This window comes from Phocoena sinus, chromosome 3 (genome assembly GCF_008692025.1).
Source record: "Phocoena sinus isolate mPhoSin1 chromosome 3, mPhoSin1.pri, whole genome shotgun sequence".
NCBI classification, from domain to species: domain Eukaryota; kingdom Metazoa; phylum Chordata; class Mammalia; order Artiodactyla; family Phocoenidae; genus Phocoena; species Phocoena sinus.
In genome coordinates this window covers 44,510,728-44,524,244 of record NC_045765.1, presented here as the reverse complement: position 1 = coordinate 44,524,244, position 13,517 = coordinate 44,510,728, and the positions used below count along the sequence as shown (strand labels likewise).

The following is a 13,517-nucleotide window of genomic DNA, read 5'->3' as shown; positions in this document are numbered from 1 at the left end:
CTGGAGCCTGTGAGCCGCAACTACTGAAGCCTATGGGCCTAGAGCCCATGCTCTGCAACAAGAAAAGCCACAGCAAGGAGAAGCCACTGCACCACAATGAGGATTAGCCTCCCCCGCTCACAGCAACTAGAGAAAGCTGGTGTGCAGCAATGAAGACCCAACGCAGCCAAAAATAAATAAATAAAGTTATATTAAAAAAATTTTTTTAAAAGATAATGAATATATTTGTCACCTTGAAAGTTTCCTTATGTCCCTTTATAATCACTCTCTCCTCTCCTGATCTCCTCAGCCATTCCCGGGCAACCGCTGATGTGTTTTCTGTCGGTGTAGAGTATTTTAAAATTTCTAGAATATTATATAAACAGAATTTTTTTTTTCTGGCTTCTTTCACTCAGTATAATTAAGATGTATCCATTCTGTACCTGTTTCAATAGCTTTTTTTTTTTTTTTTGCTCCGTAATTTTTAAAAGTAAAATCTGCTAGGAGGAGGGAAGAGGAGCGTAGATAAGACATACACCCCCGTTGCCATTAAAAAATGTTATTTACATTTTTAAAATATATTAAAAAGAGGGTATTGACTTACCTCACTGCCCCATTTCCAGTCGCAACCACACGTTTGGGCAAACGTTTAAAAGTATGACTAAAGTTTTGAAAAGATGCATTATTTCTCGATTATTAAGCGCAACATATGCTCGGTGAGACGTGTTAACGTACGGCTAGGGTAAAACTGAGCCACCTTTCACAAGCCCACAGCTCAGGGGACCGCGCTCTCCGACTCTGGACTCGCGGCCGCGCCTGGATCTTCGACGCGCGGCTCACGCCCAGATCCCGCGAGCACCGTCCTTCCCGCAGAGGCAGCTCCCGTCGCCAGGTGGTGCTGCGAAGCCGAGCCCCCGAGCCCCGCGAGAGGGGAGGAGCAGCCGCGCGCGGGAGCATGTGATCCGGGCCTCGGGTTTGGGAGCCTGGATCACGTGATGGCGCCCGGAAGCGGCTGCCTGGGCAGCGGAGGGTGGGGATGGCTAGGGCTCCGAGCTGAGGCGGGGAGTGGTGGGCTGCTGCGCTGAAGCTGGAACCAGAGCCGGAGTCGGAACCCGAGCGGTGAGTCCGCGCGCTGATGGCCTGGGGCTGGCGGCCGGTCGTCGCCTTCTGCTGGACCCACGTCGCCTTCCTCCGGGCTCAGCGGATGCTCCGGGTCAGGCACCGACCGGCTTAAGCTGCGGGTCCGAGTCTCCTCGGTATCCCGGTCGCAGCTGCGGTGCGATGAGGGCACTCCTCCTGGATGAGGGGAGGTGGAGAATCCCTAGTCCTTCGCGCTGTCTCCCTTGACCTCCCCGACCTGTTTGACAGGTGTGGAAACTGAGGTCCCGAGACGGGAAGAATCACCGAAATGACCAGCTAGAGCTTCTGTTGAGCGCTTTCTAGAGGGGTCCGGACATCGCGGGCAGGTGACCCGCCAGCTGCGGGAACCCTGCTTGGGACTTGATAATAGCGGGTCTTTGGGTCATAGAATACCGAAACTACCACGATGCAGCGAAATTATCTTTTGCAGCCCCTTTCTAGAGCTGTGGGGAAATCGAGGTCCAAGAAGCGGTAGGGTTTGCCTAAGGTCATCCAGTGAGTTAGTCGCAGCCCTGCGACTAGAATCCAAGTCTCCCTGAGCTCCAGTGGCTTTTTGCTTTTCACCACACTGCCTCCTGCAGAAAACTTGACAGGTGAAAAGCACGCTTTTCCTGTCCCCTTTTCTTTCATTCCTCTCCCTTTTTTAGCTCTGCATTCTCCATCGCCGCCGGGATCGACTTGGCTCTGGGTGTGGTTCCCTGATTCAGTGTTCACCGATTTTTCTGCAAACTCATCATTCTGTAGGTTTTGTTTCTAAGCGTTCTGAAATTTTGTGTAAGTCATACCAAAATATGAAATAAGAAGCAGAGTATGCTCCTGGGAGGGTAGGTGGCTCACAGCTGAGGTTGTGGAGAGCCCTAACATTAACTTGAAGAATGTCAAGACCTTTGCTTTATTTTTAATATAGCTTGTTAGATTTGGGGAATGCTGGTCATTCGGATGGATGTTTTGCTTGCCAAAAGAAGATAGCAGCGTGGTGTAATGGAAAGAACTGAGACTGGGGAATCAGGAGATTTTGTTCTAGTTCTGACACTTGCTTTGCAACCTTGGGTGACTCCCATCCTTGCTTGGGTTTAGGTTTCCCAGTCTGAACAGTGATGGGGTGGAATCCCTAAGGTCTCCTTCTGCTGTGACATTCTCTGCATCTCAGTCTGTTTGTTGTCTATTCAGAGAGATATTTTCTCCTGGATATTAGTATTTCCCTTGCAAAATGGTTTAATTCAGTTGTCCAGGAAGCAGTTTCTCTACTTATTTCTAGGTTACCATGAAATCCACCTCTTCTTTCTACCTATCTCTGTATTATATCTAAGCTAAATGCTGATAGCTGAAAATGGTTTTGACTTTTATTATTTTAAATATGATCAAGGCCCTCTTTGATTCTTGTTGAGAGGCTAGTCTACAGTAATTAACGTGATTGTATGTTTAGAGTGTGTTTTTTTAAAAGATGTTCTTGAAGTCAAGAGGACACAAAAGACTTGACCATTCCCTCAGGGTTTGAGACTGTTTGGGGTGGAGGCCTTATGCAACAGAGCCTGCTCTGATGATCATATTAAGTCTCTCTCCCTTTGTTTTCTGGTTGTGCCATTTATAATTGTCTGCTCTTGAGTCCTTGTTTTCCCTTTAAAGCATATATCTGTTCATTTGGCCTCATCCCTGTGGCAGCTTGAAGTGTTCAGAGCTTTGTCTATTTTAAAGGCAGTGTAAGGAGGTGGAATCCATTTCTTTTGTAATGTTCCAGAGACCACAACTGGGACGGTGGATGAAGTGCCATAAAGGAAGTGGTTTTGGGGTGAGCATAAGAACTTTAAAAGACTTAGCGCTCTAGCATGTTGCAACACAGAGCATGGCAGTCCCTGTCTCTGGAGGTCATTGTCACTGGGCAATTACTTTTGGGAATGTTGTAGATTAGGTCATTGTGTTGGGTAGAGGGTCAGACTAGATAAAATTATCAGTTTTCGGGCTTCCCTGGTGACGCAGTGGTTGAGAGTCTGCTTGTAGATGCAGGGGACACGGGTTCGTGCCCTGGTCCGGGAGGATCCCACATGCCGCAGGGCGGCTGGGCCCGTGAGCCATGGCCGCTGGGCCTGCGCGTCTGGAGCCTGTGCTCCTCAGCGGGAAGGGCCACAGCAGTGAGAGGCCCACGTACCGCAAAAAAAAAAAAAAAAAATTTCAGTTTTCTTCTAACTCAGAAGTTCTTTGAAATTGTAGGACTGGACTCGTTAGCATGTGGGATGTGAGGTAGAGTAGATGGAACCGAGGTCCACTTTTGTGAATGCTTTATTTTTCCCCTTTGCTCAGATAACAATTCTCATGTTAAATATTCCACTTTTTCTTTCTTTTTATCCCTCCTCTCTTCCCCAGTGAGTGTCTCAGTTCTTTAAGTTCTTGATACCTCTTCCAGGGTCAGATGCTGAAGAGTCATTGCTGTTAATGGTATATTCTTTCTTTCCATCCTGACCTGAAGTGAGATCCTAGAGCTGGGCTGAGTGAGTGGACTTTGGTTTCTACTTTTGCTGACTGGTCCTCATACTTTCTTCCAGAGGTGTGTGACTACCCACTGAGTGCTAGGCTAGCTTTCTCTTTTTCCCAAAGAGGAAGCTCACATTGTCTTAACCCAGATCTTGGCGGAATCTTGGACCTCCTTCCTTTGGCCGGACCTTACTGGGTCTGAGCACACAGAGCTAGTCTCTATTTAATGAGTGTGGGGTCCAGTGGATAGGATATTCTGCATATGCCAAAAGAGAAACCTCCTGATGCTGTATTTGGTGCTGTCTCATCTTTTTCCTTCCATACATTTCTCTTGGAATCCTTGACACCCAGGGCCAGTTCTCAATGACCCTCTCTAGTAGGAAAGACTCCTCTGTGCTTCCCTTTTCCATGAAGTTCAGGAATCTGTCTACATGCGTTACTGGAATGCTCTTGGCACATAGATCACTATTTCCGAGATGGAGACCTGGCTCAGCTCTCCAGAGTGATGGAATGGAGGAAGCCCTGTAAGCGCTTTATTTGTGTAGTGACTCCCTGACTTGAACTTCTGACTTCTGTCCTTGAACTTCTCTCTGGTAATAACACAGTTGCCGCCATTAATGAGGGTTCATTATGTACCAGGCAACATAATTAACATCTTTTCCTTCTACCTTGTAACAAAATTGTGATGTAAGCATTCTTTTTTTTTTTTTTTAATGTAAGCATTCTTAATGACATTTTTCGGATGAGGAAATTGAGACAAAGGGAGATCAGGGTCACACAACTAGGCTCTGAACTCATGTACTTTTTATTATTCAGGATTCCCCCTGTAGACCTAATCCTGCCCCAGTTTTGTTCCCAGGGAGATTTTGGGGAGAATAGATGGTGTGTTAGAACACTGGACTAGGAATCGGATATGCTGTATTCTAATCCCAAACTGTTAACCAGCTGGGGGCTTGGTTTTCTCACCTATAAATGGGAAACTGGAGCTTGGCTACCTGTCAGTCATGCCTGGTCCTAACATTTAGAGATTTTTATAATTGTGGGTAAAAAGTGAGTGTGTTTGCTCTTTCAGCTGCTTCCGTGCAGAGCCTGCTGATGTCAGCAGCTGTTTTGCGGCTGTCCTTGCACCAGAGCTTCTCAGGCAGGAGTCTCAAGTTAGGGAATGTACTTTTTTGGTAGATCAGATGGAGTCCTATCTGATGTCCTCTAAAATAAATCTTGTGGTTGTCAGAAATGTTCACTTCCCTCCCTGTAGACCACATATAGGAACACAGTCTGTGTCTTTGTTCATGTTTTTGGAATTCCAGCAACAAAGAGAACGTATATCTAGAGAATTCGCTGTTTCTCTGGGTTCCAGAGAATGTAATTGTTTCAGAATAATAGGTAGCACTTTTAGTCTGCGTATTATCACCAATCCATGCACTTTGGTAGGAGGTGAGGCCTGTGGTATACCTATCATAAGATCATATATATATATATATTTTTTTTTTTTTTTTTTTCTGCGGTATTCAGGCCTCTTACTGTTGTGTCCTCTCCCGTTGAGGAGCACAGGCTCTGGACGTGCAGGCTCAGCGGCCATGGCTCACGGGCCCAGCCGCTCCGTGGCATGTGGGATCCTCCCAGATTGGGGCATGAACATGTGTCCCCTGCATCGGCAGGCAGACTCTCAACCACTGTGCCACCAGGGAAGCCCTATATGTTTTTTTTCATAGTGCTTTATATAAATCTGCCTGTAATCGGGATCATCTAAGAAGCTCGTTAAAATTAAAATGCTCAGGCTGAATCAGATTGGGCCCAGAAATCAGTTTTTTTTTTTAGCAGTTTTATTGAGATATAATTCACATAGCATACTATTCATCCATTTAAAGTGTACAATTCAATAGCTTTTCCACTGAACTCACAAAGTTATGCAACCGTCAACACAATCAATTTTAGAATATTTCATCACCCAAAAGAACCTCTGAACCCTTTAGCTGTCACCCCCCAATCCCTCCCAACTCCCTACCGCAAACTCTAGGCAACTACTAATCTACTTTTTGTCTATAGGTTTCCCTATTCTGAACTTTCATATGAATGAAATCGTACACTATATGATCCTCTGTGACTGACTTCTTTCCCTTAGAATAATGTCTTCAAGGTTCATCTGTGCTGTAGCATCTATCAGTATTTCATTTCTTGTTATTGCTGAATAATATTCCATTGTATAAATATTCCACATTTCACTTATCCATCTATCAGGGTTTTTTTTGGCTACTAGGAATAATGCTGCTATGAACATTTGTGTGTATGTTTTTCTATGGACATACATTTTCATTTTGGTATGTACCTAGGAGTGGAATCATTGCTGGATCATATGGTAACTATGTTTAGCCTTTTGAGGAACTGCCAGACTGTTTTCCAAAGTGATTGCACCATTTTACATTCCCACCAGCAGTGTAAGAGGGAACCCTCTACAATTTGTCTACATCCTTGTGGATACTTATTATTATCTGTCTTTGAGTCTAGCCATGCTGGTGGGTGTGAAGTGGTATCTCATTGTGATATTTGTTTCTCATTTACCTGATGGCTAAGGATATTGAGTATTTTTACAGATGATTATTGGCATTTTCACATCTTCGGTGAAATATTATTCAGATCCTTTGCCCATTTTTTAATTGGGTTTTCACTTTATTATTGAAGTGTAATATATTTGCAGAAAATTTTTCCCATTCTGTGGGTTGATTTTCACTTTCTCGGTGGTATCCTTTGAGGCATATACATTTTAAATTTTGATTAGGTCTAATTTACCTATTTTTTCTTGTGCTTCTGCTGTCGTATATAAGAAACTCTGCTTAATCCATGGTCACAAAAGTTTATACCTATGTTTTCTAATAAGAGTTTTTATAGTTTTAGCCCCTACATGTAGGTCTTTGACCTATTTTGAGTTAATTTTTATATATAGTGTGAGGTAGAGTTACAACTTCATTCTTTTGCACGTGGATATCCAGTTGTCCCAGTGTCAACTGTTGAAAAGACTATTTTTTACTCCATTGAATTGTCTTGGCACCCTTGTCAAAAATCAATTGACCGTAGGTATGAGAGTTAATTTCTGGACTCTAAATTCTATTCTGTTGATCTGTCTGTCATTATGCCAATACTGTATTGTCTTGGGGTCACTGTAGCTTTGTGTAGCAATTGGGAAGTCCTCCAACTTTGTTCTTTTTCTCCAAAATTGTTTTGGCTAATTTGGGCCTCTTGAATTTCCATATGAATTTTAGAATTGGCTTGTTAATTTCCGCAGAAAGGCAGCTGGGCTTTTGATAGGGATTCAATTGAATCTGTGGATCAATTTAGGGAATATTGCCATCTTAACAGTATTAAATCTTCTAATTCATGAATATTGGGATGTTTTTCATTTATTTAGGTCTTCTTTAATTTCTTTCAACAATGTTTTATAGTTTTCATGTACAAGTCTTACACCTACTTGGCTAAATTTCTTCCTGAATATTTGATTCTTTTTGATGCTGTTGTAAATAGAACTGTTTTCTCAATTTTGTTTTCAAATTGTTCACTGAAAGTACAAAGAAATACAACTGATTTTTGTATATTGATCTTATATCCTGCAACTTTGCTGAACTTATTAGTTCTAATGGTTTTTAGAGGATAATTTTTTATGTGTTTACAAGTCACCCTTAGAAGTATTGTTTAAATTTTAGTAATGAAGCTAACGCTTTAGTACTGCCTCTCCCTCCCTCCTCTCTTTTCCTCTCCCTGACCTTCCCATGTGCCCTGAAAGAGACCTACAAACTCATACAGATGGATTCTCCTTCCATTATTGGAATTTATCTTGTTTATTGTACTGAATTTGGAATAGAATTTAATCACTAAGTCTTAAATAGCTATCTCGAGAACATTTTAGTATATTCAAAAGTAAGTTGGGCTTCCCTGGTGGCGCAGTGGTTGAGAGTCCGCCTGCCGATGCAGGGGATACCGGTTCGTGCCCCGGTCCGGGAGGATCCCACATGCCACGGAGCGGCTGGGCCCGTGAGCCGTGGCCGCTGAGCCTGCGTGTCCGGAGCCTGTGCTCCGCAATGGGAGAGGCCACAACAGTGAGAGGCCCGCATACCGCAAAAAAAAAAAAAAAAAAAAAGTAAGTTCAAAAATGAGTTTAGTATTTCCAAAAGTATGAGTCTGGTAGGTGGGGGAAAGATACTCTTACAGTTTTTATTATCAGTGGTCTTTGTTGGAAATTAAAGAAACATAAAATAAAATAAATACAAGGAGCCACCCATTCATCAGAAATAGCAAAAATAAAAATGATAAAATCCAGGAATTCCCCGGCAGTCCAGTGGTTAAGACTCAGTGCTTTCACTGCTGGGGTCCAGGTTCAATCCGTGGTCGGGGAACTAAGATCCCACAACCTGTGTGCACAGTGTGGCCCAAAAAAAAAAAAAAGAAAAAAAATAAAATCCAAAGTTGGCAGGGTTATGAAAAGATAGGCATGTCCATATATTGCTAGTGATACTGTATGTTAGTTCAGTCATTTGTATGGTGATAACCATAGAAAAGCCTATTCATCTAGCTCTACTCCAAGGATATGACTTGAAAACTAGAAACTATTTGTAGGAATTTTTTTAGCTATGATGTAAGATAGTCCAAAAAAAAAGCTCAAAAGCCAACAGTTGGGAGCTAGTGAAGCAAATTATTTTATTAATATAATGATGGACCATTATATTACTGTATTACAACTAAAGATCATCAGTGTGTGTACTGTGTAGATTCAAGGAAGAGTAGATATAAAATAAGTGGAAAAAAACCTTAAAATAATGAGAATATTGATTAATTAAAAATAGTTTATATAAGGAAATTTATCAGGGTTATACAAATAGTTGGTATTTCAATGCAATTTTGGTTGAATGTACACTTGAAAAAAACAATATATATGTTTGCCAGTAAACATGCAGACTTTTCTTATGTAGTACACTTTTTTTTTTTGGCTGTGCCACGTGGCATGTGGGATCTCAGTTTCTTGACCAGGGATCAAACCCGCGCCCCCTACACTGGAAGTGTGGAGTCTTAACCACTGGACTGCCAGGGAAGTCCCTTAGTACACTCTTTTGAGTCTAAATATCTTATGGAGATTTTACTTTGTGTTGATGGGCCACACATATTGTATAAACTCTGTCCATTGTCCTCAAGAACCTGAAGGAAGAGCTGGTCTTGAACTCTTAAATATTACAACTCTTAAATAGTAACTGTCCATACTCATTTAGACAGTTAACAGGGTCGAATAAAATCTCCCACAGGGCAGGAAATGGCAATTATAGCACTAGACGGTAGAAACCAGATTTCATCACAGAGAGCCCAAGGCAAGGTGTCCATGGAGGCTTGCACTCAGTGGGGACAGCTAGAGAGAAGAGGAGGACGCCTTGGTTGCCAGAAAGAACCCTAGAAGGCACTCCAGGAAGTGACCGCACCCCCCCTCTACAGTGCTTCAATTCCTGCTTAGCAGCTCTGAGAGGGGCTTCTGCTTGGATCTTTCCAGGGATAAGGAACTATCTCCTAGAGCGATCCATTTGGACAACTCCCTTTTTTTTTTTTTTTAATATATTTATTTATTTATTTTTGGCTGCATTGGGTCTTTGTTGCTGCGAGCGGGGGCTACTCTTTGTTGCGGTACGCGGGCTTCTCATTGCGGTGGCTTCTCTTGTTGCAGAGCATGGGCTCTAGGCGCACGGGCTTCAGTAGTTGTGGCATGCAGGCTCAGTAGTTGTGGCTCACGGGCTCTAGAGCGCAGGCTCAGTGGTTGTGGTGCACAGGCTTCGTTGCTCCGTGGCATGTGGGATCTTCCCGGACCAGGGCTCGAACCCACGTCTCCTGCATTGGCAGGTGAATTCTTAACCACTGTGCCACCAGGGAAGCTCTGGACAACTCCTTTTGATAGTTGTCTTTCTTATGTCTAGCCAAGGACCTGCCTCCCTTTACTTTCCACCTACTGATCCTGTATCTGAGTAATCTTTGAGGCTCCACAGAACAAATCTGATCCCTAGGACAGATTTTAAAGACAGTTTTTTGACCTCCCGAGTTGCCAGTTCTCCAGGTTGAAACTTCTCAGGGCTTCCAACCGTTCTTCATTTAGCTGGTTTTCTTTCCCCTCATGACCTTGGTGCTGACCCCTGGCTATACCGCAGTTTATCATCCCCTTTATAGCATGCTGCCTGGAACAGAGTACAAAGTATGGCAAAAAAGAACAGTCTGTCATCTCCCTGGGGTTCTCTCTTGTTGTAGTGCAACCAAGAATTGCATTAGTTGAATTGGCATCTATTATGATATCAATGATTTCTGTTGAGCTTATCAACTAAAACCCATAAGTAGCATTTTTTTTTCCTTTTTCAACATGCACACAGTTGCCAAGCCATATCTTCCACATCCTGCAGTTGTTCATTGGACTTTTGATCTGTAGATTTCAGCTTCTTTCTGAGCAGTTTTCTTAGTGATAATCTGCTGTGGGTCACAATATAAAGAGGCCTCTTTACAGTGTTTGAAATAAATTGAGCATCTGTACCAAGTAAGCAAGAGTGGTTTTTGGTTGATGGGGAGGGATTGGGGAAATTGTCAGTGCCTGTTTTCTGTCCCTCTCCCTCAGTAATATACAGGGTTCACCTGGAAGGCTCTGTTCCTCAGATGCTTTTGGTGTATTGGAAGAGACTAGAAATTAGCTGCTGTTTGCATAAAGAATTGCATTAATTGATTCCTGGAATATTAGAGCAATAGTTTAGTACACCGTACCCCCCACCCCCGCCTTTTTTTTTTTTTGCGGTACGCCGGCCTCTCACTGCTGTGGCCCCTCCCGTTGCAGAGCACAGGCTCCGGATGCACAGGCCCAGCGGCCATGGCCCAACCGCTCCGCGGCATGTGGGATCCTCCAGGACCAGGGCACGAACCTGCGTCCCTTGCATCGGCAGGCGGACTCCCAACCACTGTGCCACCAGGGAAGCCCCACCCCCGTCTTTTTGAGCATGTGGAACTAAGACCCGAGAGAAATAAGAATTGTTCCAGGCTACTGAGCAAACTGGTGTTAGAGGCAGCTTTAGCACCCAGGCCTTCTGACATTCATAGAAATGAATTTAATTGCTTTTGCCTGAATAGCAGCTTTCAACTGTTCATATTGAGATACTAAATAGATTTTTGTTTCCTGCCCTCTTATGAATTTCATTGCCCCAGAGCTTAGATGACTTCCTTGAATTCCTCCACCATGTGAGTAAATGATGCCAGACTTAGATATCTAGCAAAGTCGGCTCTGGTGGTGAAGTGAGGCAGGATCCTCTCTGGGACTTCCAAGCCCTTCATGGCTTTGGAAGCACTTTCCTCGTGAGATTACGTGGGGTTCTTCCTCCATTATAGTTGGTGGGAGAAAATGAGATCAACCTTGGATCACTCAGGTGCTAGGTGGGGTCAGTTTCCAAAGAGTCCCTTGGGACTGGACCTCTGGGAGCACTTGCAAACAGAGCTGTCTATCCTCTGGCAGCTAGTGATGGGTGTTGGGCGGGACGGTGTGTTGTGGATGGCCGTCAGAGGTTCTGTCTCTTCACCAGGCATCTGAGATAGCACATCAGACTAAGGATGGGCATCCAGCCACGTTGCTGGGGGAGAGCCCCTTATAGGCAGCTGGTTGTGCCAGTCTGCCAAGTGTCAGAAGGATTTTTATTGGTAATTTTCAATGTTCATGAGCCTTTTCTCCCTTACTTGATTGCGGATTCTTGGAGGAAGTTGACTCTCTTTCATTATGATATTCCATCACTGCAACTGGCAGTGTATTCGGTAGGTGTTTCCAGATTTAGGCAGGGCGCCAGGATGTATGTTTACGGCTTGGTGCTACCTGTCTGTAGCAGAGCAGGTCCCTTCCTCTTTTGGGGGAACGATTCTTCATCTGTGAAACGAGTAGTTTGGTGTGACCTCCGAAGGCCCTTTTAGCAACCGTCTCTAGGATTCTGGGAGCCTACACAGCACTCAAAATGTATCCTTATAGTGTTATCTTAGCGAAGTCCTTGTATTTCTCTTTTCTGGTGTATAATTATTAAAAACTCCACTCGTGGGACACCACCCTCACCGTCCTTCCTCAGCACACAATAGGAAGGGTTTCTTCTTTCACCAGCATTTGAAAAATTGGCAAAAAAGGAGAAGGGTTGCGGCAGGGAGATGTTGCGACAAGGGCCAGTGGTGAGCATGTCCTCATGCTCCTGGTCATCCTTTGTGCTGCTTTCAGCTGCCATTCTCAGTATGCAGGCTGGTTGCAAGAAAAGAGTCCTAGGATGAGGGAATGAGCATCACTGATGGCCTCCAAAGAGTATAGGACATACCAGAAATCACGGCAGAGAGAAAGAGAAGATCATCTGTGGCTCTGGGGCCTGGTGGCGAGTTTGAGCAGAATTAGATGATCTAGAAGGGATTTCTGGAATGCAGAAGAGGCTCTTTCTGGGACCGAATGCAGAGGAAAAATAGAATACAGCTAGGAATATTTAGGTTCCCAATCCTCTGAGAGCTTGCTCTTGGGGAAGGTGGATGTAGATACAATGTCAGTATTGTTCAGGGTCCAAGAAATTAGCTCAAAGGAAGGGGTCGTTAATCCCAAGCTAAGGAATGGGAAAGGCTGCCTAGAAGGGCCTGTCTGCGTCTTTCCCCATCCCTCCCAAGCCGTGCCTCACCTTTGCTCTGTCCAGGTGTGCGCGCAAATTTAGAAACTTAACGAATGTGGCACCGACTAGATAGGTTGCGAGGGAGAAGCCAAGAGAGCTCAGCCCGCCCATGTGTACTTTGTACCTTTTTCATTTCTCTTGATATCAGGCAACCTCATTGTACTTAATCCATAGTGCAGCTGTCACTGAGCTACTGTGGCAATGGCTGCTTCTGCCCCAGAGCCGACTCCAGGCTTGGAGCTAAAGGCCCCAGCCACTGGAGGTCTTAGCACTGCCCCTGTCCCCCCAGTTACCATGTCCACGCAGAGACTTCGGAACGAGGACTACCGTGACTACAGCTCCACAGACGTGAGCCCGGAGGAGAGTCCATCCGAAGGCCTGAACAACTTCTCTTCCCCGGGATCCTACCAGCGGTTCGGGGAAAGCAACAGCACAACGTAAGTAGCTGTTCCTGTCTACCCTCCTGGGTGGGGCTCGTATTCCTAATTCTGTATTAGTACGTAATCTCCATTAGAGTTATTTTTGCTCCCCTATTTTTATCAATTCCCTACTTTACAGGTGAAAGTAAGAGGTAAAGAGATTGAGTGAGTAATGGTGCTGAGATTTGCGCTTCTTGTCTGCCACTCTCTAGTCTGTTTCTTATTCTTTGTTCATTTCACCTGTGTGGTCCCAGAAGGCTGGTGCCGAGTAAGAGCCTGAACATCAGAAAAACTTCTAGAGAGAACATTCTCTTAATTTAGAGCCATGAGTCGTCTGTGCTAGAACCTTAAATGCCTCCAAGTCCAATTGGAAGCCTCCTTTGCAAAGTCTCCCCCAGACTTCCGTCCCCATCACCAATCAACTGGGACATTTGGCGGAAGAAGTAGGAAGAGGGAGGAATAACTTCTCCTGCCCTTAAAAACATTCAAGGGCTTGTTAAAGGTGATCTGCTTTGCATGCCCTTGGGAGGGCTTAAGTCTTACCCCTGGAAACTGAATTCCCAAGTCTCATCTGGGTGAGTTTGGCCCTCTATGGGCCTCAGTTTTTCCAAATGTAAGATCAAATTGAGGACCCCCCTTACCCCGTGAAGCTATACCGACTCACTGTTCAAATGAAAAGATTCAGAGGAGGGTTTTCTACTCCACTGAGTTGTCTGGCTCAGTTCTGAAAGTCAGCAGAGCCCTGACATTTTTTCTGGACCCCAGCATTCCATCTTTTGCAGCCCTTCTCTTTATTCCTCAAGCTTTGCCATCACCTGCTCTGTGTTCCCTTGCG

At 44.5% G+C, this 13,517-nt stretch overlaps 1 protein-coding gene across 1 annotated transcript in view; it reads left to right on the top strand.

Moving 5' to 3' along the window:
* Positions 1-951: 951 nt before the first annotated feature.
* The window catches only part of SLC36A1 (solute carrier family 36 member 1), a 56,809-nt gene continuing 44,243 nt past the window's right edge, over positions 952-13,517 (top strand). The window contains 2 exon segments of the mRNA XM_032628832.1: positions 952-1,098; positions 12,553-12,700. Of these exon segments, the coding sequence (XP_032484723.1) occupies positions 12,558-12,700 (143 nt within the window). The 5' untranslated portion in view covers positions 952-1,098; positions 12,553-12,557.